We start from the raw sequence: 24,292 nt of genomic DNA on the forward strand, positions 1-24,292 counted from the left end.
CCGTCGTCATTTTTAATTTTTATTATTTTTTAGATCTCCATCTCCTTCTATAAATCTCTGGATTCATGAATATATATACAAATGGAAATTTTCCTATCCCAATCAAAATTTTATATTGATGTTCATTCCATTCATGCTTTTATATTGGTTTTGGTTCCTTTATTTCGGTGTCGATAAATACATACATCTAAATGTTTTTACAATTTGGTTCGTGGCCAACTCGTCTTTAGATTAGGCGAATCAAAATAATTCCGACCTATTAAAAAAAACAAATCGATAAACTAATTCATTACTAACCACGAAATGGCTGTCTTCATTTTTATCATCTAAATTTAATCACATATATACATTTCATAGGGCTATCTCTAAGGATATCAATTAAGCCCGGAGTCCGAAACCCGACCCAATCGGGTCTCGAAAATAACACGAAAATAATAAAAACGTGGGTCTAGAAAATATAAGCTCATTAAACTCCAGACTTTCGGATCTCGTGCTAAATGGATTGCGAGCCAATTGGGTCTCGGACCGGACTTGAGGCCAATTATTTTTTTCGGACCGGGCTTGAGGCCAATTATTTTTTTTAACCATTTTTTTTAAACCAAAACTTTACCTCTCTATGATTACCCTAACTTTTTTTTACGATAAACCCTTTTATTGAGTCACGTTTGTGTTGTGTTTCTACTACTTCACCTCTATTTTTCTCGTTTCTGGGATTTTTGTTCGTATTTGCTGAAATCAGTTCTGAAAATATAAGGTGGATTTTTTTTTGTCTCTCTCGCCATATGTGACGAACATTTAAAAAATATTTTTGTTGAATGTTTCATATTATTATTATCGGTTTTGAAAAATATTTTTATTTAATAAAAAAACCCGAAATCTGGCCCGAAGCCCTATAGAGTCGGGCTCTAGGCCATCGATCTTAGATCCGAAAAATAAATAGGCGGACCGGCCCGACCCAAAAAATTCTAGGCCCGAATTAAACCCGACTCAAACCCGCCCCGACCCGTCCATTTTACACCCCTAGCTATCTCTACCGAAAGAACTAGGGATAGATGGACGTTTCAATATTCGACCAGGATTCGAGAATGGTTTGGTTCGCTTCTTTCAGTTTTTACAAAAATATTCGGTTATTATATCATATTCGATTCGATTTCGGTTCGGGTTCAGATACAAGGTTTATTAAGAACATCTATAAGAAATTTTTGATTTTTCAGGTTTTTTAAAATTCGGTTCAGTTTCGAAAAATTAGATTTTCTAAAAAAAAATCCGTTCAAAAATTTTGGATAGTTCGATTGAAAAAAAAATACCAGATTTTTCGGTTCAATACTATTCAGTTTTGAAAAAACCATACCGAAACCCTAACCAAAAACACAAAAATCACAAACTCCCTCCATCTTCAAACGCCATAGAAATAGAGGGCTGTTTCCTTTTACCCTTTTTTTTTTTTGTATCACCCTGTAGTAGAAGATACACGCGCGCGTCTGTATACATATATAATGACTATGAATCTGATACAGCGTTCACATGTTTGGTTTTATCAAATGACTTTGGTCTGTCACATTTTACGCGCTACATCGACGACTAGGATGAGGTATAGCTGCTGTCCAGAATGGCGGATTCAGGAGCAAAAGGGTATAATTCATAACCCGATATCGAAGTTGTCGTGGCCTGACCCGAGGATGATATCTCAGTTCCCAACATGCTCGAGCTAACTCTCAGCCTCGGGAAGTTGATGACTCCTCCGTACAAATGAGTGTCCGAGATACTTTCCGTTATTTTCATCTCTCCCCCGAGCATTTTCACGGCTTCTGACATCGTCGGCCTCAAAGAAGGAGACGAGTTTATGCAAGAAAGAGCCACTTTGATCATTCTCTCGGCTTCTTCGTGGTTGAAATCATCTTCGAGCTTTGGATCGACCATCTCCAATAAGTTACCATTCTGTTGCAGCATGACCACCTGAAAATCGGATATGCAGTAAGAGAGGCAAAAATCGGTGTAATTACAGATTCGGTAATTGCTCATGACAAATGGTAAATAGCTGCTTGGAGTGAGGAGTTACATAAGGTTTACCTGATCGATAAGAGAAGTTTGTTCAATCCCTCCCTTGCATTTCAGATTATTCTCACCGCTAACAATCTCAAGAGCCACAACTCCGAAGCTGTAAACATCGGCTTTTTCTGTCAGTTGACCCCGTAGAGCATACTCAGGAGCCATATATCCTCTGCAACCCGAATCAAAATCAAGAATTTGTTAGACAAAATTAAGGTGTCATGGTGTGATTTAAGTGATTTTCGGGTGGACTTAGGATCGGGTTTCGGATTTCGGGCTAAAATTGACACCCCTAAAAAAGATCCCCATCCTAAAGACGAGAAAAGCTTTATTAAAAGTTCCTAGACACTATCATACTACTCACATGGTCCCAGCAACTTTGGTGCTGATATGGCTTTGTTCTTCGTTACGGAGCCTAGCCAATCCAAAATCAGATATCTTTGCGTTGAGGTCACCGTCTAATAGCACATTCGTGGTTTTGATGTCACGGTGAACCATTCTGATCATCGATCCTTCGTGAAGATACTCTATTCCTCTTGCTATTCCAACGCAAATCTTCTGTCTGGTTTCCCAATCCAGTTTCAGCATACTCTTTCCTGAAAATGGAAATAACCAAAGACATATATCAGTCTTCTGCATGATTCCCTCAGAAACATGGTCTGAATTCAGCTCATCATTTATCTAACTTTTACCAAATAGCGCATGAGCAAGCGAATTATTTTCCATGTACTCGTATACAAGCAACAATTGATTCTTCTCGACACAGCATCCATAAAGTGTCACAAGGTTTGGATGATGCAGACCCGAGATCATGCCAATTTCGTTGACAAATTCACGGTCTCCTTGACATGATTTGGACGAAAGCTGCTTAACTGCGATGATAGTTCCATCTGCCAGCTCACCCTGCAAAAAATCCTCCCATCAGAAACCTAAATACCGAATTTCTGCAAGATGTACGTTTGAAGAACCATGGATCAGCATTGGTACTTTGAATACAGATCCGAAACCCCCTTCTCCAAGTTTGTTTGATTCATCAAAATTGCTTGTGGCCGCTTGTAGTTGCCTCCAGGTGAAGCAAACCGTTTGCAGAACCTGGGCTCTAAGATCTATTTGACCAGATTGTACAGACAAAATTCGTTAATGACAATGTTTTGAATGATGCATCTACGTGCAAGAAACTGATAGATTTCTAACATAATTAGATTATTTGAGTTTTTATATCTATAGGCACTATTCTTATTCAATAAAATTAAAACTATCAGGAAATTTTCTTGAAAAAAAATTATATTCCCTACGAACATCTCGAATACTAGTGATGTAAAAAAAACCCTAGAGATATTCGTTCCCTTAAAATGTAGTGTAGGATATGCCTATCTCCGAACAAATAAATAATAGCAAATTTATTTTTCTTATTTTTCGATAGATTTCCTATCGGGGTATATCAAAAACATATCACAAACTTTGTAAAATCTGATACCTATTTCTCTTGTGTTCTGGTGTACGCATCTTCTTCTAGTATATATTCCAAACGCCAAGAAAATAACACATAGAAAAGCGCCCGCTGCCCCAATAATTTGGGGAGAGTGATCTCGTTTGGCTTTCTCCGCTGAAATGAAACACCAAAAGGGTATATAGATATAGAACATAAATTCATCAGCTCGAGATTTATAACATAGTTGTGGTTTGTTGTCTTGTACCTCCACATCGAGGTTCTGAACCTGAAAATTTTAAAGATAAAAGATTCTGGTTAGATGGCAATGTGATTGACAAGAAGATAAAGGAGAAACAGAAAGGAAATCACTTAAGAGAAACAATGTTAAGGGTGCTCATAAATAGACTTGGAGATATGAAACCATTTGGAGAAGTAAAATTGAAACTTGGCTACCGTGAAGGAGCTTGCATATAGAAACAAACATAACGAAAAGGAGGCATATATACTTACTGTGACAAAAAGAAATTGCAGATATAAGAGGACCATAATTCCCTCTATTGGGAATGTGGGTAGTGCCTTTCCCTGCCCAATACAACCGAACCTCAAGCGTATGATCTGCTACAGTTGCATTCAGTTCCTTCACAATTGGTCTATAAGCCCCTTTAGCTTCCTCTCTGATGTTAAAATCCTTCAACACCTGTACTCCCTAATGGGGATAAGAAAAGCAAAAGAAATAATCTCAGGTCTAATTCGCCCTTTACAAGAAGGATGCCTGAACTATGGAATCATTTGCTAAAATGCGATGCTTTTACCTGAACATAGACATCAAAAATGCGCCTTGCGGTGCGACAGTACAGTTCTTCATCTGAAAACTGAATCTCCGCAAAATGGAGTTTCACATGGTAGATTCCATTGTCCAGGCAAAATGCATAGTATACCAGAGAAAGAGCAGATCTACGTGCGGTCTTATATAATCCAGAAGAATCACCAGATAATGATGCATTGGTTGCAATTACATAGGAATCCTCTTTGAACTTATCATTAATAAAGTCCCCTGTGTTACTGAATCCCCAGTTTTCCCAGTGATGATTTGTTGCAGCTGTGGTTTGAGCACTGTTATCACCTTGAAAAATGACACGACCAGAAGCATTTGCAACATCTACGTTTTCTCCACCGCAATTTATATGTACGGAGCGGTGATCTGCAATTTAAAGCCAGAGTTTCCATCAATACTAAGATATGAGCAGTCCCAGTTTCATATGTTGAAGAAAAATATTAAACAAAATATTACACTTCCGGCAGTTGATTCGATCGGCGCATGGAAGAAGCCCGGTTCTGTGTAACATATGATCGGAATATGTAGGCACCACATTAGCTCGTGTTACATGGAAACCTTTTGTATCACCACATAGTAAGAGAAAGTAAAGATATGCACGTATATCCAAAATAGAACCATTCACATACAAGTTGTTCTTCATATTTGAGCTCCGGAACGTGTTAATGTTACTGATTCAACAAAAGATAAAAAGAGAAACGGGAAAATGAGCAAGGGAAATTAACAAACAAAAAAGACCTCTTCAGTCCAAGATTTTGCATTCTTACCTTCTTTCCACACATTTAGAGGACCATGTAAAGTTGTTATAAGAAAGATCACTGAAAACAAATACAAGTTTATTTGTCATAAATGCGAAACTTTGCATGCCATACAGGCAAAAGCAGTTTCCAAACATACATGTACGACGGGGTGGTAAGGAAGACACCAGATCCAGCTTCTCCAGAAATCATGTTTCCAGTCAAATAGCTAAAAAAAACATACCAGGAAGAATAAAGTCTTCTACCATAATTCTGTGTGATTCAATGGGTATCAATGCTTTGAAATTCTCAGTTTCATATTGTCTCGCTTACGTATATTTTGGTGGATTCCTTGTGGTTGGAACTTCTCCAGTCAACTTGTTGAACGATACATCCCTGCCAAAAAAAACACATGAGAAAATTCTAACTTCTTCCGGGGCATAAGGACAGTGTCAACAAGAAAGTATAATATTCTAATACATGTGATTAGTTATATTCCTATATACATGCGCATACATAAAAACAAAAAAGCATAGCATATATATATATATATATGCATACAGAATAGCAGATATACTTCCATGTTCATATCCACACATACATGAGTGACTAAGAGACATTGGAACATAGATTTTCAAGTTACAACTGTCTGTCTACTTACATTTTACCTCATAAAATCATATGCAGTTACCGTAGAATTTGGAAATTAAACCCGTCCGTCATACTCTATATTGTCCTCCCAAAACAATTTCCGATCCCCTAGCTAGCTATGCAAACTTACATGTGTTTGCTCATGAAACAATATAGTTAAAGATACAAACAACCAGTAAATGTAATGAGAGCATATAAAGGTAGACCTGTTTGAGCCTATACATCCCCATGTCAGTGGGAATCATATCAATATATCAAAATACATGATTAACACAAACACACAGACACACCTCGGCTATGCACAAGCATGCTTCTAGATGTGCATATATATTCCTACCCTTGTACATTCAAATTCATCCAAAGGTGTTCTCTAACACGTTAGATCTGATTTCATAAGTTCTAAACTTACAAAGTATATAGCTCCTTTTGCCAGATACTAGGTGGAATTGGTCCAGACATGTTCACATTCCTCAGAGTCCTGGCATTGGTCCAGACAGTTTAGCTTGGCATGTTCAGATATAATCTTACCACAGAGGAGAAATTGCCTGGTAAAGTAGACAAGACATACAGGTGTCTTATGACGTTGCTGGATATATTTGGAAAAGAGTCTATCCCAGTCGTATCACTAATCCTCCTACAAAACCAAAAAGATCAATGTCTTTTCGGTGGTCCTTCTGCCAATGTATTGAAGGCAATTCACTTACAGCTCCTTAAGATTTTCTAGACGCGACAGTGAATCAGGAATAGGCCCTCTCAGCCCACTTGCAAATAGATATCTGTTCATATCAACATGAGTTAATAAACTGGAATTCTGGAAACCCTAACTATAAGCAGAAATTACAAGATGTTGATTACCGATGCACTTACAGCCTGCTAATCTGAAACCAGTTTCCAATAAGATCGGGAATGTTGCCGCTTAAGTTATTGTCACTAATGAAACTGTAGAGCAAAACATTTAGTAATACAACGAGTAAGTGAAAAGAACAAATGACACAAAACCCATAAATGTACTGAACCACAGTGCAACATCAGCACAATATGCAGAACCACAGCAGCAACTTCATTTCGATTTTCTTTTTTAGCTAAGAAAATCTGAGACAGAGAAGAACTTGCATGCCAGAAAGAGTTTAAGTAAAGACCCAACTGCTTGGGATGAAAGAAACTAGTGTCATGACTTACAAATCTCGTAGCTTGACTAGTCTTGAAAGACTGCTTGGCAAGCTTCCGGTCAATCGATTGGATGCAAGTTTCCTACAAATTGAAGATGAAAAGATGGAAAATCAATTCTCTTCTTATCGTTCTTGCGTTTTAAAGGTGATCAAGATGGGGAGGTGGTACAAGTGTTCTAGGTTGATCAGGTTTCCCAGCTCGTCTGGAATAGTGCCAGAGAGTTCGTTTTCTTCAAGCACTCTGAAATTTCATCCAATAAAATCACAATAAGAGACATCCAATAAAGCCTTTACCAAAGATATAGGCATGAAGGAAAATTACTTATAAAACCACAAGTTAAAATGGGAGCATGGAGACATACAAGGATGTAAGATTTGTTAACTTTCCCAGCCAGGACGGTATGTTTCCACTTAAGCGATTCGAACAGAGTGAACTGCATAACAAACTCAGAAATCAGATCAGAAAGAGGAAGTCTGGGAAATTGAAATAAAGAACTCGAAAACTCACATAGATTTGAGGTATGCCATTGAGGCCCATTCCACTGGAATTGTGCCAGAAAGGTAGTTGCGGCATAAATCACTACAATATATGCGTGTATATATATATATGTAAATATGTAATCCGTAAACAAACCATTGCTGCTGAAAACAGAAATGATGTTTCCTCCAACGAGGAATGAACTAACATTTGGTTGAGATATCGAAGCTTGACCAACTCTGGGGGAACTCTGCCGGGAAGACTGAAGGTCTTGAGTGTTCTGTGGTGCAACAAAAAGAAAGAGAAAATCCTAAGAAAGATATCAGAAAAACAAGTAATCTGCGTTACATAAGCAACTGATGTCAGCTCAATATTGACACAGTAGCCAGATAAGAGTTCTGAACAAACAAAAAACTAAAAGACAAGACACTTACAACTGTGTAATATGACAGGTCCTATTGTTGTCGAAGCTACAATCACAAATGACTGTACTGTCCTGCCCTGGCTGCAAATCACCATCAGCTATCCTCAGAATGCTTTTAGCGCAAGGGTCTTCTCTTAGGTCCAAATTCTTGATACCAAGCGTTCTAGCAATCTCTTGAAGCGCTTCCACTGCATAATCCAATAGACATCAGTCATGTATGATGTATCACATTCTCTCAAAGCAATACCCAGGTGAAAAATACAGCTGCTAGCTTACGCCTGTAATGGATGTTTGTGGAACAATTACCCAATCCTTCGTTACAGCTACGCAGATCTCTACTAGAGAAACTAGAGATATATGAGTCACTTAAGCATCTCAACCATGGCGTTCCAGGGGAAAAAGAGTCAGGTGTTCTATCTCAATGACAAGTTTTAATGTTTGTTACATCAATAGCGAGTTGTTATCTTTATCTTTCACCAAACTGATATTTAAAGCACGACCCATGACCATTAAAATCAGTTACAAACCTTCATCTGGATGGAGGAGAGCTGGTGAAGCACAAGCTAGAGGAGCAAAGAAGATTGAGATGAAGATGAAGTAGGAGATCATTGACATGGAGGAAGATGTTCAGTTTCTTTGCTCCTCTCTTGCATAACCTATAATGAGTGTACCAGTTTTTCAGTATTTATAGTACAAGGAAAATCATCTCTTAATGTAAATGGACAAAATTATAAAAGTTTCACAGGAACATCTGGACCTCAGTATTCCATGTTGAAGTTTCTTGTCCCTGGTGGTGCCTGTTCTTCTGCCCCACCAAACTTGTAAATATTTCAAAGACTTAAAGTTTCAAGAAGTCAAGCTATCATACATCTTTTTTTGTTGGGACATTTTTATGAACGTGTTGTCTTCTACTTCTACGTTACTAACAATATCTAAGAATTTTCCACAATCAATAAACATTTCAGTAAAAACATTAACCTCGAGGTTGCAGCTTTGATCTCCAACTCTAAGATTGGTACGAGAGAATCTATGTTTTTCTCTTAATATATGAAAACTTACAAAATAATTGTAAAAAACCCAGAATTTTTCCTTCATGAAAACCACATTTTTTTTCATTTTAGTTAAAAGTCAATTCTCTTACCTCCAACGGCGCCGTCAAGGCCGTGACCTTTATCTCCGTCACCGCCGACAAGAAGTCCGTCATCTTCACTATCCCATTCACCTCTCTTCCTCGTCCTCCTGATACTGCAATTCGAAGCCATGGGCAAGCTCAGGGATCGGCTCTTCGTCATACTCGATCACAAACCACGTGCGCGATCCTTGCCGAGCCCCTTAGAAAACCTAAGAAACCTTAATTTCACAATTCGATAAGAACCTTAGTTTAACCCAAGTTTTTGCTTGGCTTAGATGAACGAACACTGGAACAAACTCGCTCCGTTAGCGAAGGCACCTAAGAAACCCTAATTTCAGTATTCGCTAAGAACCCTAATTTCACCCAAGTTTTTGCTTTGGCTTAAGATGAACGAACCCTGCAACAAACTCGCTCCATTAGCGACCTCCCCTGAAGATGCCATTCTTAGTTTTCCAGTGACCAGTGTGAGCTTCGGAAGTAATAAATTAGGGTTTGAAGCACAAATGATCAAATGGATTGCAGTTAATTCGTGGGGATTTAGGCTAAATGATTTGTATATTTCACCTAAAATTGGTTGAAATTTTGTTTAAACAAATAATAAATGTTAGGATTTTATTTTATTTTATAATTAGTTTTTGTAATTTGTTTGTTTGGATTTATACCTTTTAATTTGTTTGTTTAGATTTATACCACATTTGATTGGATATAGTGAGTTAATTCATTTGATTTAAAATTTGGTGAATTGGAATATAATTACGTCCTTTTTATATAGGAAAAATTTAAAAAAAAAAACAAATTATTCAATTATGCTAGGAGAGAACCACGCGCGGATTTTTTTGTTAATATAAATGCTTACATTTTCGTTATAAAAAAAAATCATTGATATGAATACAACAAAAGTTATATTATTAAGGGAAGATACCATATTCCCCACGTATTTGCCAAAATATACCAATTTCCTACCTAAATTATTAATTTGACAAGAACTTACACCTAAATTCGAAAATTTCTAAATTCCCACACTAATTCGGTAAATTCGTTGCAATGTCCTACACATCAGTACACGGTGTGAAACATTGAGGTGTTCCGTTAGAGTCTCAGCTGATTTGGCAGGACACGTCGGAAATAATGTACACATGTATATGCCACGTGTCAAATCTTAAAACCCGAAAATCTGAAAAATTAAACCGGATTGGTAATTTGAAAACCAAAAAATTGAAAAAAAATCCGAAAGAAAAAAAATCCTAAAATCCCTAACACTTTCCCGGCGAGTCCCTCTTCCGGCATAACACCCTGACCAGGCGACGGCCTGTTTCGGCTCGACGCCCTCCCCCAGCGAGGCTTCTTCCGGCGTAACACTTTCGTTTTTTTTTCAATTTCTTTGGTTTTCAAATTACCGATCCGGTTTAATTTTTCAGATTTTCAGGTTTTAAGATTTGACACGTGGCATATACACGTGTATATTATTTCCGACGTGTCCTGCCAAGTCAGCTGAGACTTTAACGGAACACCTCAACGTTTCACGCCGTGTACTGATGTGTAAGACATTGCAACGAATTTACCGAATTAGTGTGGGAATTTGGAAATTTTCGAATTTGGGTGAAAGTTCTTGTCAAATTAATAATTCATATAGGAAATTGGTATATTTTGGCAAATACGTGGGGGAATATGGGATTTTCCCTATTATTAAATCAATAAATATATATATATATAAATAAATAAAGAATTGGAAATTTTTGAATATTATTGTATTATTATAATATAAAAGTATTTTTATATTGAATAAATTTGTTATTGTAATTGTATATGCATGAATATGTATTGTTTTGCTAGTTGCGTTGGAAAATCTATTTCAATAGTCGGGATACACATTTTCTTATCCAACTTGAAACTTGAATTCACAACGGAATACACGTTTTACATCTCGTATTCATTAGTTGAACTATCCAAATTGAATTTATCTATTACAACTTGACTTGATACCAGTTTTTGTTATCATCTTTTGTTAGATCCACGACTAAATGGTTATAGAAAAATATTATAGTAAATTATGTATTTTATATTGAAAAAAATTTAATCTCATGTTATACAAAACGGTTTTGAAAAACAACCAAACACTTAAAATTATAGTATTTCATTGAAAAACATATACCATTCAAAATCCGGATAATTCATATGTAGCGGGCCATTAACTTTGACTAAAAACAAGTTGATATACATGATATATATATATATATATATTGTGAGGCAGTGGCGGATCCAGAAAAAATTATGAGTGGGGGCAATAATTATAATAAATATATAATAAAATTAATTAAAAAAATATATTATAAAAAATATTTATATTTGATCATTAAATTTTATAATTTTTTATTTTTTAAAATATATCCATAATAACTTTTATTTATAATTGTTTAAAATATATATTTTTTAATAAAATAAACTGCAATCACTCAAAAATTGATCACTAATACGATTGCTTAGAGCTATGTTTACAAATTTTGTTAACGGAAAACATCTTCCATCATAGTGTCAACAAATAAAATCAATTAATGTATTAATCAAACCAGTCGAGATCAAATCGTTTTAATTTATTTTCTATTATCATTTTTTAAAAGTCATTATCATGTTATTGATAAGATCCTCTAATATTTTTTTAGCTTAATCAATTTATCTATAATTTTTTTATCAAGTCAAATAAAATATATATATATATATATATAGATATATATAACAATAAATTTGTGAGTATCATCAAAATATAAAAATTGATGAATAAATAAAAAATAAAATTACTTAAAAGTCATAAATGAAAGAAATAATATGATCTCACATTTATTCAATTGTGTAATACAAAATATATACATGAAGAGGTTGCTATATCTAAGGTCACTAAGGAGATACAATTAAGAGAGAATCAATTATACAAGATTACAATCAATTAGAAATAGATTTGATATACTAACATATTATTTTCCTTTAATAAAACTTAAATATTTTTAATTTGATTGTTTTTTAATATTAGATCTATACATAATAATTTTGAGAATTAAGAGAGAAAGATTAAAAAACAGTTGGAAAATAAAAAATAAAAAATAAAAAAAGAGACAATACGTAACTTAATTTAAAAAAAAGAGAAATAAAAAAACAAAAGAGTGGAAAGAGGGGGCACAGGTAAAATGTTAATGGGGGCACCTTATATTATTTATCAAAAATTTTAAAAAATTATAAACAAATTAAAAATTTTAGAGGGGGCATGGGACCCCATTGGTCTATACATGGATCCGCCCCTGTTGTGAGGTTTTAGAATAACTTACGATGCATCTAATAAATTTCAGTCTAGTGGATGTGTGAACGAATAATATTCATGACCATGAATGTCTTTTGGTACCCATCTTGTAGTCGAATATAGACGTTTGAATGATAGATATTTGAGATGGTTGGATCGTAAAACGATCCTTAGATGTTTAATTTAATTACGTTACACAAATTTTTATAAAACATATTATTCGAAAACTTTGAATGATTTAATTTATAAACGATATTGAATATTTGATTTGGTACGGTTCGGATTCCAATGGCATTGATCAAAACATGTGAGATGACGTTAACCAATGAAACCGATACGAAGACTCATTGACTTTGCCAAGGAGTTCACATGAAGTCGTTTTTGATAAGACATTATGTTATTAATGATTTATGCATGAAGTCAAGTCCTGTCTTAAAAAATCATTTAGTGATATATTCATTATCTTTGAATATTCAATACACACGCATTTCATTAATTTGATTGAGATATCTATCTTTATTATTTATTATTTCTATAACCATTTTTCTCATTTAATTTACTATAAAAATTTTATATATTTGTAAATTTATAAATAAGCATTTGTAAAATCATTTTAGAACACTAGTAGATTAACGTTAGAAATGTGTTTCGTATAATGGAAATCCCACATCGGCAGAATAGCTATAGCTTTAGGCCCCCGCATTCTGGTTCGAGCCCTTTTTCAATTGGGCCGTTCAATTTAGGCCCATTAAAGGTGCAGGTTAGGAATCTCTATTCTTTTTGTCCCACATCGGCCAGCATTACTGCCCCATCAAGCCGTTGGGCTTGTTGGGCTTATTGAATATTTTGATTCTGAAGACCAATGTAGGTCTCCTCCCCCCAATAGTGAAGTTTAAATTTAATCGGCAAATGGTTTGCTCTTTCAGATTAATTTTCTTTTCCAGAAATCATATCGAATTATTTTTTTTTTATAATATATAGTTAAAAGTAATAATTAGTTTTAAAAAAACGAGTCTCAAAATTTGTGGGCCTATTCTGGGATTGTACTTATCAAAAGATTAAAAAAATTATAATTTTTTTTAATAAAATCTAAAATAAAACAGAAATATATACTGAAACGCTCACCCTATCCTATTTTTCATTTATTTACTCTTTGCACCTGTTTTTCTCCTTTGACATTAATATGTCCATTGTTATGAAATCGGAGAAATATAAACGATCCGGATATTAGATCGTTAACTATAAGGGAAAACTGTATCTTAGGAGAATGGAAAAGAATGTATTTCTTATTACTCTCTTTCTTAAAAGTGTACAAATGGAGGAATCCAAATGGTCTATTTATAAAAATCTCGCAGTTAGTGTTCACGTATACGGTCGGTGTGAACAGTAATCGTATATATGAATAGTAAATCAATGTGAACCGTAACAGTGAACAATATATTTATGACGTCCATAAATTTTATTGAATCTATATATCAAATATCTAATTTTAGATTCTTTATATTTTAAAGACAAATTCTCGTCACTAAAATATTTTTTTTACTGATTTACCAAAAAAAAACATATTTTTATTGTTTTTCCATGGAAAAAAATGTTGGATTTGATAAAATTATAAATTTGGCCCCAAAAGTCTTATATTTTACAAAACAACCCCCACACTTGAATCTCTTGCCCCACGAATTTTCACAATCGAGGCTGTATGGTTTTTTGTTTTTTTGAATGTGTGAAGAATAGATACACACGCATATACGTCTGTATACATATGCATGATAATGACGATACAAGTTTCACATGACTTTGTCACATTTTATACCTTACGTCGACGACTAGGACGAGGTTCCGCTGCTGTCCAGGATCGTGGATTCAGGAGTCAAAGGATACAAATCATAACCAGATGTCGAAGCTGTCGTGGCCTGACCCGAGGATGATATCTCTGTTCCTGACATGCTTGAGCTAACTCTCATCTTCCGGAAGACTCCGTACAAACGAGGGTCCGAGATGCTTTCCATTATTTCCATCTCTCCCTCGAGCATTTTCACGGCTTCTGACATGGTCGGCCTCAAAGAAGGAGATGAGTTTGTGCAAGAAAGAGCCACTTTAATCATTCTCTCTGCTTCTTCGTGGTTGAAACCACCTTCGAGCTTTGGATCAACCATCTCCAATAAGTTATCATTCTGTTGCAGTATGACCACCTGAAATTCGGATACGTAGTAAGAGGTAACAAAATCGGAATACTTACAGATTCAGTAAATGCTCACAAATAATGGTAAATAAGGTTACCCGATCGACAAGAGAGGTTTGATCAGTCCCTCCCTTGTGTTTCATATTATTCTCACCGCTAACAATCTCAAGAGCCACCACTCCGAAGCTGTAAACATCGGCTTTCTCTGTCAGCTGACCCCATAAAGCATACTCAGGAGCCATATATCCTCTGCAACACAACAAATCAAAATCAAGAACTACACTAGCCGTTATGTTGTCATGGTGTAGTTAAGCAAATACAAAGAGTAGGATGGTTTGAACTTTAGTACTTTTTATGTTTTATGAACTTTATTTTATTATTTGGGTTTGGGTTTAATTTTCATCTTCTGGTCTGGACATTGAAGTGGGTATTACCGTTGTGATCAAGAGATCAAGGGTTTGAGTTCTGGAAACAGTTTCGTGTAGAAGTTTTTGCAAGGTAAGGTTTACCTACAATACACAAGATAGTAATGGGATCCTTTCCTATTACCGTTCTTTTTTGGTTTGGACTAGTACCGTTCAAGGATCTTTGAACTAGTAAAGACCGACTAAAGGGTGTCGGAACTCCTAAAGACCAGAAAAACTCGATAGACAGATCCTAGAATCTATCATACTACTCACATGGTCCCGGCAATTTTGGTGGTGATATGGCTTTGTTCTTCATTGTGGAGCCTAGCCAATCCAAAGTCAGATATCTTTGCGTTGAGGTCGCCATCTAACAGCACATTCGTAGCTTTGATGTCACGATGAACCATCCTGATCATCGATCCTTCGTGGAGATACTCTATTCCTCTTGCTATCCCAACGCAAATCCTTTGTCTGGTCTCCCATTGCAGATTCAGGTTACTCTTCCCTGAAAATGGGAATAACCAAAGGCATATTACTCTCTTACATGATTCCATCAATTTGAGATTGTAACACTTGACCATTCTACAACTTTTACCAAATAGTGCATGAGCAAGAGAATTATTTTCCATGTACTCATATACAAGCAACAATTGATCCTTCTCGACACAACATCCATAAAGCTTCACAAGGTTTGGATGATGAAGACCCGAGATCATGCCAATTTCATTGACAAATTCACGGTTTCCTTGACATGATTTTGAAGAAAGCTGCTTAACTGCGATGATAGTTCCATCTGCCAGCTCGCCCTGCAACAAATCTTACCATTAGAAACCTGTATACTGATTTTCTGCCATACATACGTTCGTAGAGTATTGGTACTTTGAATACAGATCCAAAACCCCCTTCTCCAAGTTTGTTTGCTCCATCAAAATTTCTTGTGGCCGCTTGTAGTTGCCTCCAAGTGAAGCAAACTGTTTGAAGACCTTGGGCTCTAAGATCTACATGACCAGATTGAACAGACAAAAGTCATTAATGACATTATTTTGAATGATACATGTATGTGCAAGAAACAGATCACAAAACTTTGTTAATCCGATACCTTTTTCGCTTGCGTTTTTGTGTCTAATGCATCTTCTTCTAGTATAGATACCAAATGCCAAGAGAATAACACATAGAAAAGCGCCAACACCCCCAAAAATTAGGGAATAATGAACCTGATGTTTGGCTTTCTCCACTGGAATGAAATGCCAAAAGAGTAGATATTAGATATTATTCGGATAAATATATAAACACCAAGAACAAGGTAGTGACTTGTTGTCTTTGTACCTCCACATTGAGGTTTCGAACCTGAAATTTTTTATAGATACAAGATTCTGGTTAGACAGCAGTGTCAATTGACAAGAAGATCAAGGTGAAACTGAAAGAAAAACACTCAAGAGAAACAATACTAAGGTTGGGGTGCTCATAGAACTCAAGTTACAATCCCATATTCGCTCGGTGTGGGATTCTAACAATAACATCCAGCCCACCCCGTTGCTGCACATGCAAGGATTGAGAGGCTCTAATACCAATTTGACAGACCCTACCCCGTAATAAAACCAGTTAAACCCTTTTAAGATCCACGAGTAGAACGCAACCCAAAAACTAACAGACTGCTGAAATTACGAGAAGAACAAAGAGTTTGTTGAACCGATGAAAATGTAATGTTAATGTTCAGAAGAAACTTTGCTTACTAGGACAAACTGAGATTGCAGATATCAGAGAGCCATAACTCCCTCTCCGAGGGATTAGTGTCGTGCCTTTCCCCGCCCAATACAATCGTATCTCTAACGAGTTATCGGTCACAGTCGTGTTCATTTCCTTTATTACTTCTTTGTGTGTCCCATTAGCCTCATCTCTTATACTAAAATCCTCCCAAACCAATTTTCCCTTTCACAAGAAAAGCAAAAACAAGACGGTTTTTTATATATCCGATGATCACCAGAGACGGATGAAACAGTTCGTCAAGAATCTCAAAGACATCAATTTTTCAAAAGCACGTAATACTTTACCTGGATGTAGATATTGAAAAACCGCTTTGCAACTCTGCTATAAGGTTCTTGGTCCGTGAACTGAATCTCGGCGAAATGGAGTTTCACGTTATAGCTTCCGTTTTCCATGCAAAATGCATAGTAAGCCAAACTCAGGGGAGACTGTCTCGCTGTCTGATAAAGCTCAGGATATTTTGCAGATACTACTGAATCAGATGAAACGTTAAATGTATCTTCAGTTATTGCGTCATCCATAAAGTCACCGGTGTTGCAGAATCCCCAATTTGTTACACGATAACTCATCGCCGAACTGGTTTGTCCATAATTATCACCATGATACATAATATTTCCACGGGAACTTTTTATAGTCACATCTCCTCCGCCACAGTTTATATGCAGTGACTTGTTATCTGCGGAACGTGAAAGTTATCAATAGAATGGACTGTGGAAAACCAATCAGAGACTCGGTGAACTTACAATTTCGACAAGAGTTTATGGCTGCGCACGGCAAAAGTCTTGCTCTGCATAAAACAATGAATAAATAACGATACGCAGAGAGTCATTGGCGAAAATGACAAGATGTCCTTACAAGTTGTTTCTGGAGTTTGAGCTCCGGTATGTGTTTACATTCCTGCGTTCAAGAACATGCGTTTAAATTTTGGAAGTTTAAGACATGAACTACCAAGAATCCAGGAGAGTATCCTTCATTACAGTGTACATACATCCTCTCTTTGCATCCGGGAGACCATGTGAAGTTGTTAAAAGAAAGATCACTGCAGCAGCATATACATATATATCAGAGACTAGAACACTATAACCAGACACAATGAAATGAAATGTTCATTTGACCATCGAAAAAGGTATATGGTCTTACACATTTGAACTAGTACTGGCAGTGAGAAAGGGACCTGAGTCTACCTTGCCTGAAAACATGTTTCCAGCCAAATACCTGAAAGTGAAGACATAAGAGTTTAAATGTCTTCAGTGAGACAAATTAACTAGTTCATAGAGTAAACTGTCTTGATACAAAACTATGGCACACACGTGTATTTTGGCGCCTTTGCGTGCGTTGGCACTTCTCCAGTCAGCCTATTGAACGATACATCGCTACCGGAAAAAAGCATAATTGTCAAAAGATTGAGTCTTTCTTCAGATGCATAGCCAGTACAACACACAGTATTGAACTTACAGAGTCATGAGATTTAGGGTCTCCCAGACATCGAATGAGAGTTGTCCAGACAAATTCAAGTTCCTCAAAACCCTGGATATCAAAAACATCAACCTAGCATGTAACATTATGTATTACAGCATATAATCACACCTTACAGGAGAGGTAAAGAATGTGAGACGTGACATACAGAAATTTCAGGCTCTTGCTAGTTATATCTGGAACACGGCCTGATCCCGAAGCTGTATCACTGATCCTCCTGCACAGCAAGAAATTCTTACCGATTTATTCCACAAGCACAGATTCTTCTCTAAATTTCGTCCCTCGACGCATCAAAGATTACTTACAGTTCGTTTAAATTTGGTAGCCGAAAAATGGAATCTGGAACAGGTCCAGTAAGGCCGCTTGCTTGAAGTTCTCTGCTCAAAGGAGACACACAGTAAAAAAATCTTGATACTCTAGAATGCTACAAATTCTGACGTGTAACGCAGAAAGAGCTTTCTTACAATTTTCTAAGTTCTAATAAGTTGCCTATAAATTCTGGGATGGATCCGTTCAAGCGATTGTCGCTTATACGTCTGCAAATGATACAATTAAAACATTCAGCCATGATCTCGGAAAGTGTTTCAAGAAAACCAGAACACGTTGATAAACATACAACTCGTTCAGCTTTGTTAGCCTCCCTAGAGTCTCCGGGAGGCTCCCGACAAGCTGGTTCGAAGAAAGCAGTCTGGAATCACACAAACAAGGACAACACACTGAGACTGGAGGATATGTTTTGTCTTTTTAGAATTGAGAAATTCATGCTTACAATCTTTCCATGTTAACCAAGTTCCCAAATTCTTTAGGAACAGTTCCAGAGAATTGGTTGGCTTCAAGGACCCTGAAACCATACGATGCAGGACTGACAACTCCGTCCCATAAAAAAGAGATATACCGATACATCAAGCATAATCTCATTAGATCAAAGATAAGATGAAGAGAACCATACAATACGGTGAGATTGATAAACTTCCCCAAACCTGTGGGAATATCTCCTGACAAGCGATTCGCACAGACAGATCTGGAGGGGGAAAAGATCGGGAAATTTCATAAGCGTGTCGGAGTTCCTTTCGAACAAGAAACTTGAGAACCAAAACTTACATGGACGTAAGGTATGGCAAAGACGTCCATTCCATTGGAATTGAACCAGATAGGTAATTACGGCATAGTTGGCTGCAAATCCCAGATAGTATTGAATGTGCGTACGATAATGAGAAGGAGATGAAAAGGGATAGAATTGGAGGACTCTCACATCGATTCAAGAAATGGGAGCCTCACAAAGTCCGGTGGCAGCCTTCCCTGAAGGCTGAATGTCTTGAGCACACTGCATTAAAAGAAAACATGCAGGAGGACACAGATTTTCTAACAAGAAGATAATCAAACGCCGTGGACTTACAAGTGCGTGATTCTACACGTGCTGTTATTGTCAAAACGACAGTTGCATCTGATCGTACTGTTCTGCCCTTCTTCCAAACCGCCTTCCGTTATCTTGAGTGTCTTTACCAGACAAGGATCTTCACTCAGGTTCAAGTACTTTACACCGAGCGTCGAAGTTATATCCTTGAGTGCTTTCACTGCAAGAACACAGAATCAAGAAACATGTCTGGTTTTCTCAAACTTGATGAACAGATCATGATAGATTCTGACGGAATCTGGAAAGAAACCCCATCATAATGTTTCTTGCATCACTTAAGAATCCACTAACCTTCATCTGGGTGCAGAGCAGGAGCTGCGTAAGCTATACATGCCATGCAGCTAAGTATAAGAACAGATGCTACATGAACAAACCGGTTTTGTGACATCATGAACTTGTAAAACTGCAGATAAGTTCTGTGCTTCAAATTATATATACACACACATTAAATAAAAGCAACTTCCTCTGTTTTTCGTCGAAAATTTACACAAGTTTCAAAGAAATAGTTATAAGGTTAAGCCCAAAACTTAATCAAAATGCTTGTGGTGCAGACGTTGGTTTGAACAGTTCAGTGAATGGATCACATGGGTCCATGTTGAAGTTTCTTGTCCATGGTGTTGCCCTTTCATCAGCCCCACCATCTCCACTTGTGAATACTCCAAAGACTAAGTTTCAAGAAGTCAAGCTTTCATAACATTATCCAACTTTTTGTGACACTGTGAATGTGTTCTACTTCAATTTCTACATCACGACTAAAAAAAATTCAATTCTCTTACCTCCACCGGCGTTTTTCCGTCACCGCCGACAAAAAATCCGTCATCTTCTCTCCTCTTCACCTCTCGTCCTCGTCCTCCTCAGCGGCCTGATCCTGCAATTCTAAGCCAATGACGAGCTCAGAGGATCGGCTCTCCGTCATCCGCCGGAGCATCATCAATCACGCACCACGTGCGCGATCCTTTGCCGAGTCCCTTAGAAAGTATACGAAATCCTAATCTCACCATTCCCTAATAACCCTAATCTCACCATTTCCCTATCCCTAAGAACCCTAATTTCACCCTGAAGGAAATTTAAAAAATATTCGAATGCAAAGTATGGCCACAATCCAAGAACCAGCAGCATCAGCTTAATCAGGGTTTCAATTCAAACATAGTTATCAAATTGGTTGTACAGTGAGTGAAGTTAATTGGTTTTAGGCTAAATGATTTTGTGCACTTCAAATGCCATTATATCAAAAATACTTACTTTTATATTCTTACTTGCATGAACCAAAATATAGTATGATCTCACTAATTTATTATATTTATCTTGTATATCTTACTAATTATTTGATTAAAACATCATAAATTTAACGTTATGAATATTGAAATCAATATATGGACATACTATATTTGAGATCATATAGTCATATGGTCACAGATGGGGAAGAGAAAATATTTTTGATAATTTTCCGATTCAAATTTTAATGATTTGAAATTTAATCAAATACAAAATCATATTTTCTTTCTTTCTTATTAACTTAATAAAGATAGTTGTATTTCTATAAATTTAGATCTATGGCACCACTTTAGAAAATAGTTTTTTATTTATCAAATTGATCTTTCAATTGATTAAAATATAGTACAAGATATTGTTTTAATAGATTTCTTAGGATAAGAAAATCCAAATTAAATATATGAATAGAAATTATAATAGTATTTAAAGCTTAGTGTCATGAACTCCATGTTTGTAATCATTTCGAAATATTTACATGTGATGACATTAATTTAATCTTATGTTAAAATAAATAAATTTCAAAAACAAGACAAATCTACTTTAGAGCAATAATTTCATATGGAAAAGGTGTTCGAATAATGCCAAATTAATGACATGCAAGACGTTACGAGTAGGGTGTAAAACATCCTGGCCCGATCAAGTCCAATCTAGATCGTCTCAATCTCACTCATTTTTTAAATATTTACAATATAATAAAAAATCAAAATTTTAAATAAAATAAACTAAATATATAATAAAAATATAATATATATATATATATAAAAATAATAAAATTTTTAAAAAATAATTATTTTAGGCTACGAGTTGGTCGGTCCGTGACAAGTTGGCTCGCTACGAATCTGATTCACGACAGACTGGTTCGTTAGACTCATTTTTTTATGGATTCAAAATATTTAAATCCGACTCACAAAAATATAGGTTGGTTCGTGAGTTAGCCTGCGAGCCGAACTCATTTTACATCCTACTTATGAGTCGGATATTGATTTTTTTTATTCAAAAAAATTCTTTGTAAATTTTTTTAGCAAAATTGTTAAATGTCCTATAATAAAATTAAATTTGCCCTTATTTATAATTTTTTATTGATAATTTTTTTAGATCGGCCTACCCTTTTTTCTCATAGAATATGACTCTATATGTTATAAATAAAAATATATAATTCCAATAAGAGATTTTGGGTTCATGCTCCGGTTCAAGTTCGGGTCGGTTCGATGTTTTTTGGGTGTATATAACTTAAATTGAAACTCATCCAATTTTAAATAGTTCAACCGATGATAAAGAGACATAAAATATATATTTTATTCCGAATTCGAACTTCAAATTGGAAAGAGCAATATAATTCCAATCATATGATTTACTCATAATTTCGGAATTAGTTTGAGTTTCGACTCAGGATATTCTTCATCCAAAAAGAAATTTAAAATCCGATTTTATAGATTTTGGATTCGAATCGGTACTTAATTCCTTTGTAAACTTAATTTTTTTTTATTTTTTTGAAAAAAATATACAATTTTCAAGAAAATTCGGATCCAGTTACGGACTTCAAATCTAAATTGCCGGGTCTAAATTAACGCTCTAACCCCACCTCGTATCGCATTCTTCAATATATATATATATCCCCACACGGTTTTTCGTTTTCACTTTCTTTTCCACTTCAACTTTATTTCAATTATTACACCAAAAAAAACTTTATTTCAATTATTTATGTCTATAATTTTTTAATGGGGAAGAATCTCAAAGATACATCGAATCTAGATTTTATTTTATTCCTACGAAAAAGAGAGATATTTGTCAATGGCAACAAAAACTCGACAGATTTACAACTTCTAATGGTCGACACAATTTCACTCGGATTTTCCATTTAGATATTCTATTAATAAAAATATTTATTCTTAAAGAAATTTTGTTTCAAATTCTTTTTAAAAGCAAATATTTTACAAATATTTATTCTTAAAGAAATTTTCCTCTGAAACGAGATTCGAAACCAAAAAGCAAATATGCTTCAAAAGGAGAGCCCATTTAATAAAAGAAAGATATTTTAGCAATTTTTTAACGACAAAAAAAAAGAAGAAGAAATGGTGGGTTTGATAAATTACACAATTGTCCCAAAAATTGTGTTGTTTTACAAATTAACCCCTATACTTCAATCTTATTGACCACACGAATTTTCTCAGTATAGGCTATCCACACACACACACACATATATATATATATATTCAATAATAATATGTAGGTTATGCCTGATAAAAAAAAAACATGTTTTTCCTCATTTGAATAAATTCAAGAGGATTAGGGTTTCTTGCTTGTTCTACAAGTTTCAAAAACCATTGTCTGAAACTAGGTTGTCAAAATGGGTTTTGGAACCTGCTTAATCCCAACCCGTTTGGGTTAATAGATTTAATGAATTAGATTAACCCAACCCAATAATATTATCTTCAAAACCAAACGGGTTGGATTAAACCAATTAACCCATTTAAACCCAATTAACATATTCATTCTAATTGATTTATTAATTAGCATATTCAGATTTGGATCGTTTCAATTTGGATTCGTTCTTTATAAAAATTTCAATTCGATTCGTATTAGATTCACATTTAACTTTCCATAGAATTCCGATCGATTCGAATTCGATTCACGTGCATAGAGTTGCGTTCGATTCAAATTTGGTTTTTACATATGATTTTGTTCGATTTGTATTCAATATCGAATTCGGTTTTTACACATGATTCCATTTGATTCGATTTCAAACATAGAATTACATTCAATTCGAATTCGGTTTTCACATATGATTAAGTTCGATTCGGAATCGATTGAGATTCGATTTCTACATAGGATTTCGTCCGATTCGAATTCATATATATATATATATATATGATTACGTTCGATTAATATTCTATTTGAATTCGATTTTATAATTTTCGTTAAATTCGAATTCAATTACAATTGGATTTTTATATAATCAAATAATTTAGATTAATTGTATAGTGGGTTTAATGGGTTTGTTGGGTAAATCCATTCAACCCATAACCCATAGGTTAAACCCATTTAATCCATTTAATAAAATTAACCTAATGAGTCGAACCATAAACTCTTATTATTGGATTGGATTGGATTAACCCATTTAATCCAACCCAATTAACATCTCTATCTAAAACTGATATTTCGGTACAATTATTCGGAATCGAATCGTACCAAATCGAAAAAATATGATATTTTCTCGTTTCGAACCATTAAAAATTCTTTAACGGTATTTAAAAAATCAAACCGAATTTTTAAAAAACCGAAAAACTGAACCGAACCGAATATGATATAAAAACCGATTGACACATATTTGTGTAAAACCGAAACTCCCGAACCGAATCTGAACCGAATACCGAAAATCGGGAGTGAGAAGGTACAAATCGTACGCAGATGCAGAAAAAGAATACGTAACAGACACGACACATTCCGACAATGTCCGGATCTGGCCCAGTCGCTTGGACCGCAAGTCATCATTTCCGTACACATCAGTGTCTGAAAACGGGATTCGAGATTTTCATGGAGTTTATTATTTTTATCCAGTAATGGCATATCATTTTGAATTC

The 24,292-nt window shown here is 35.3% G+C and overlaps 2 protein-coding genes across 4 annotated transcripts; both read right to left on the bottom strand.

Annotated features, from left to right (window-relative positions):
• Positions 1 to 1,377: 1,377 nt before the first annotated feature.
• On the bottom strand, positions 1,378 to 9,434 carry LOC104820630 (probable LRR receptor-like serine/threonine-protein kinase At1g29720). Its single transcript, XM_010551145.2, has 26 exons — positions 8,917 to 9,434; positions 8,533 to 8,580; positions 8,303 to 8,431; positions 7,786 to 7,963; positions 7,560 to 7,631; positions 7,382 to 7,453; positions 7,236 to 7,307; positions 7,043 to 7,114; positions 6,884 to 6,955; positions 6,572 to 6,643; positions 6,409 to 6,480; positions 6,273 to 6,338; positions 6,114 to 6,182; positions 5,387 to 5,449; positions 5,214 to 5,282; positions 5,084 to 5,134; positions 4,773 to 4,987; positions 4,294 to 4,682; positions 3,992 to 4,187; positions 3,747 to 3,767; positions 3,527 to 3,655; positions 3,037 to 3,155; positions 2,742 to 2,952; positions 2,414 to 2,645; positions 2,071 to 2,221; positions 1,378 to 1,956 (listed from the first exon to the last, which is right to left on the bottom strand). The coding sequence occupies exons 3-26, from the start codon at positions 8,388 to 8,390 to the stop codon at positions 1,582 to 1,584; spliced, it is 3,126 nt and encodes a 1,041-aa protein (XP_010549447.1). The 5' UTR covers positions 8,391 to 8,431; positions 8,533 to 8,580; positions 8,917 to 9,434; the 3' UTR covers positions 1,378 to 1,581.
• A 4,356-nt stretch (positions 9,435 to 13,790) lies between these two features.
• Positions 13,791 to 20,606, bottom strand: LOC104820631 (probable LRR receptor-like serine/threonine-protein kinase At1g29720). Of its 3 annotated transcripts, XM_010551156.1 has the most exons (26): positions 20,216 to 20,606; positions 19,731 to 19,799; positions 19,422 to 19,599; positions 19,278 to 19,349; positions 19,127 to 19,198; positions 18,975 to 19,046; positions 18,795 to 18,866; positions 18,642 to 18,713; positions 18,490 to 18,561; positions 18,331 to 18,402; positions 18,174 to 18,242; positions 18,005 to 18,076; positions 17,860 to 17,922; positions 17,690 to 17,764; positions 17,538 to 17,588; positions 17,405 to 17,446; positions 17,293 to 17,336; positions 16,837 to 17,225; positions 16,519 to 16,714; positions 16,112 to 16,132; positions 15,885 to 16,019; positions 15,665 to 15,783; positions 15,375 to 15,591; positions 15,059 to 15,290; positions 14,477 to 14,627; positions 13,791 to 14,388 (listed from the first exon to the last, which is right to left on the bottom strand). In XM_010551156.1, exons 2-26 carry the CDS (start codon positions 19,774 to 19,776, stop codon positions 14,023 to 14,025), a joined length of 2,970 nt encoding a protein of 989 aa, XP_010549458.1. In that variant the 5' UTR covers positions 19,777 to 19,799; positions 20,216 to 20,606; the 3' UTR covers positions 13,791 to 14,022. The 3 variants fall into 3 exon arrangements, with proteins under 3 accessions (XP_010549458.1, XP_010549456.1, XP_010549457.1); XM_010551154.2 differs by lacking the exon at positions 20,216 to 20,606 and having other exon boundaries at positions 19,731 to 19,984; XM_010551155.2 differs by lacking the exon at positions 20,216 to 20,606 and having other exon boundaries at positions 15,381 to 15,591; positions 19,731 to 19,981.
• Between the last annotated feature and the right edge of the window lie 3,686 nt (positions 20,607 to 24,292).

The sequence above is a fragment of the Tarenaya hassleriana genome, unplaced genomic scaffold (genome assembly GCF_000463585.1).
Source record: "Tarenaya hassleriana unplaced genomic scaffold, ASM46358v1 Cleome31, whole genome shotgun sequence".
NCBI lineage: Eukaryota > Viridiplantae > Streptophyta > Magnoliopsida > Brassicales > Cleomaceae > Tarenaya > Tarenaya hassleriana.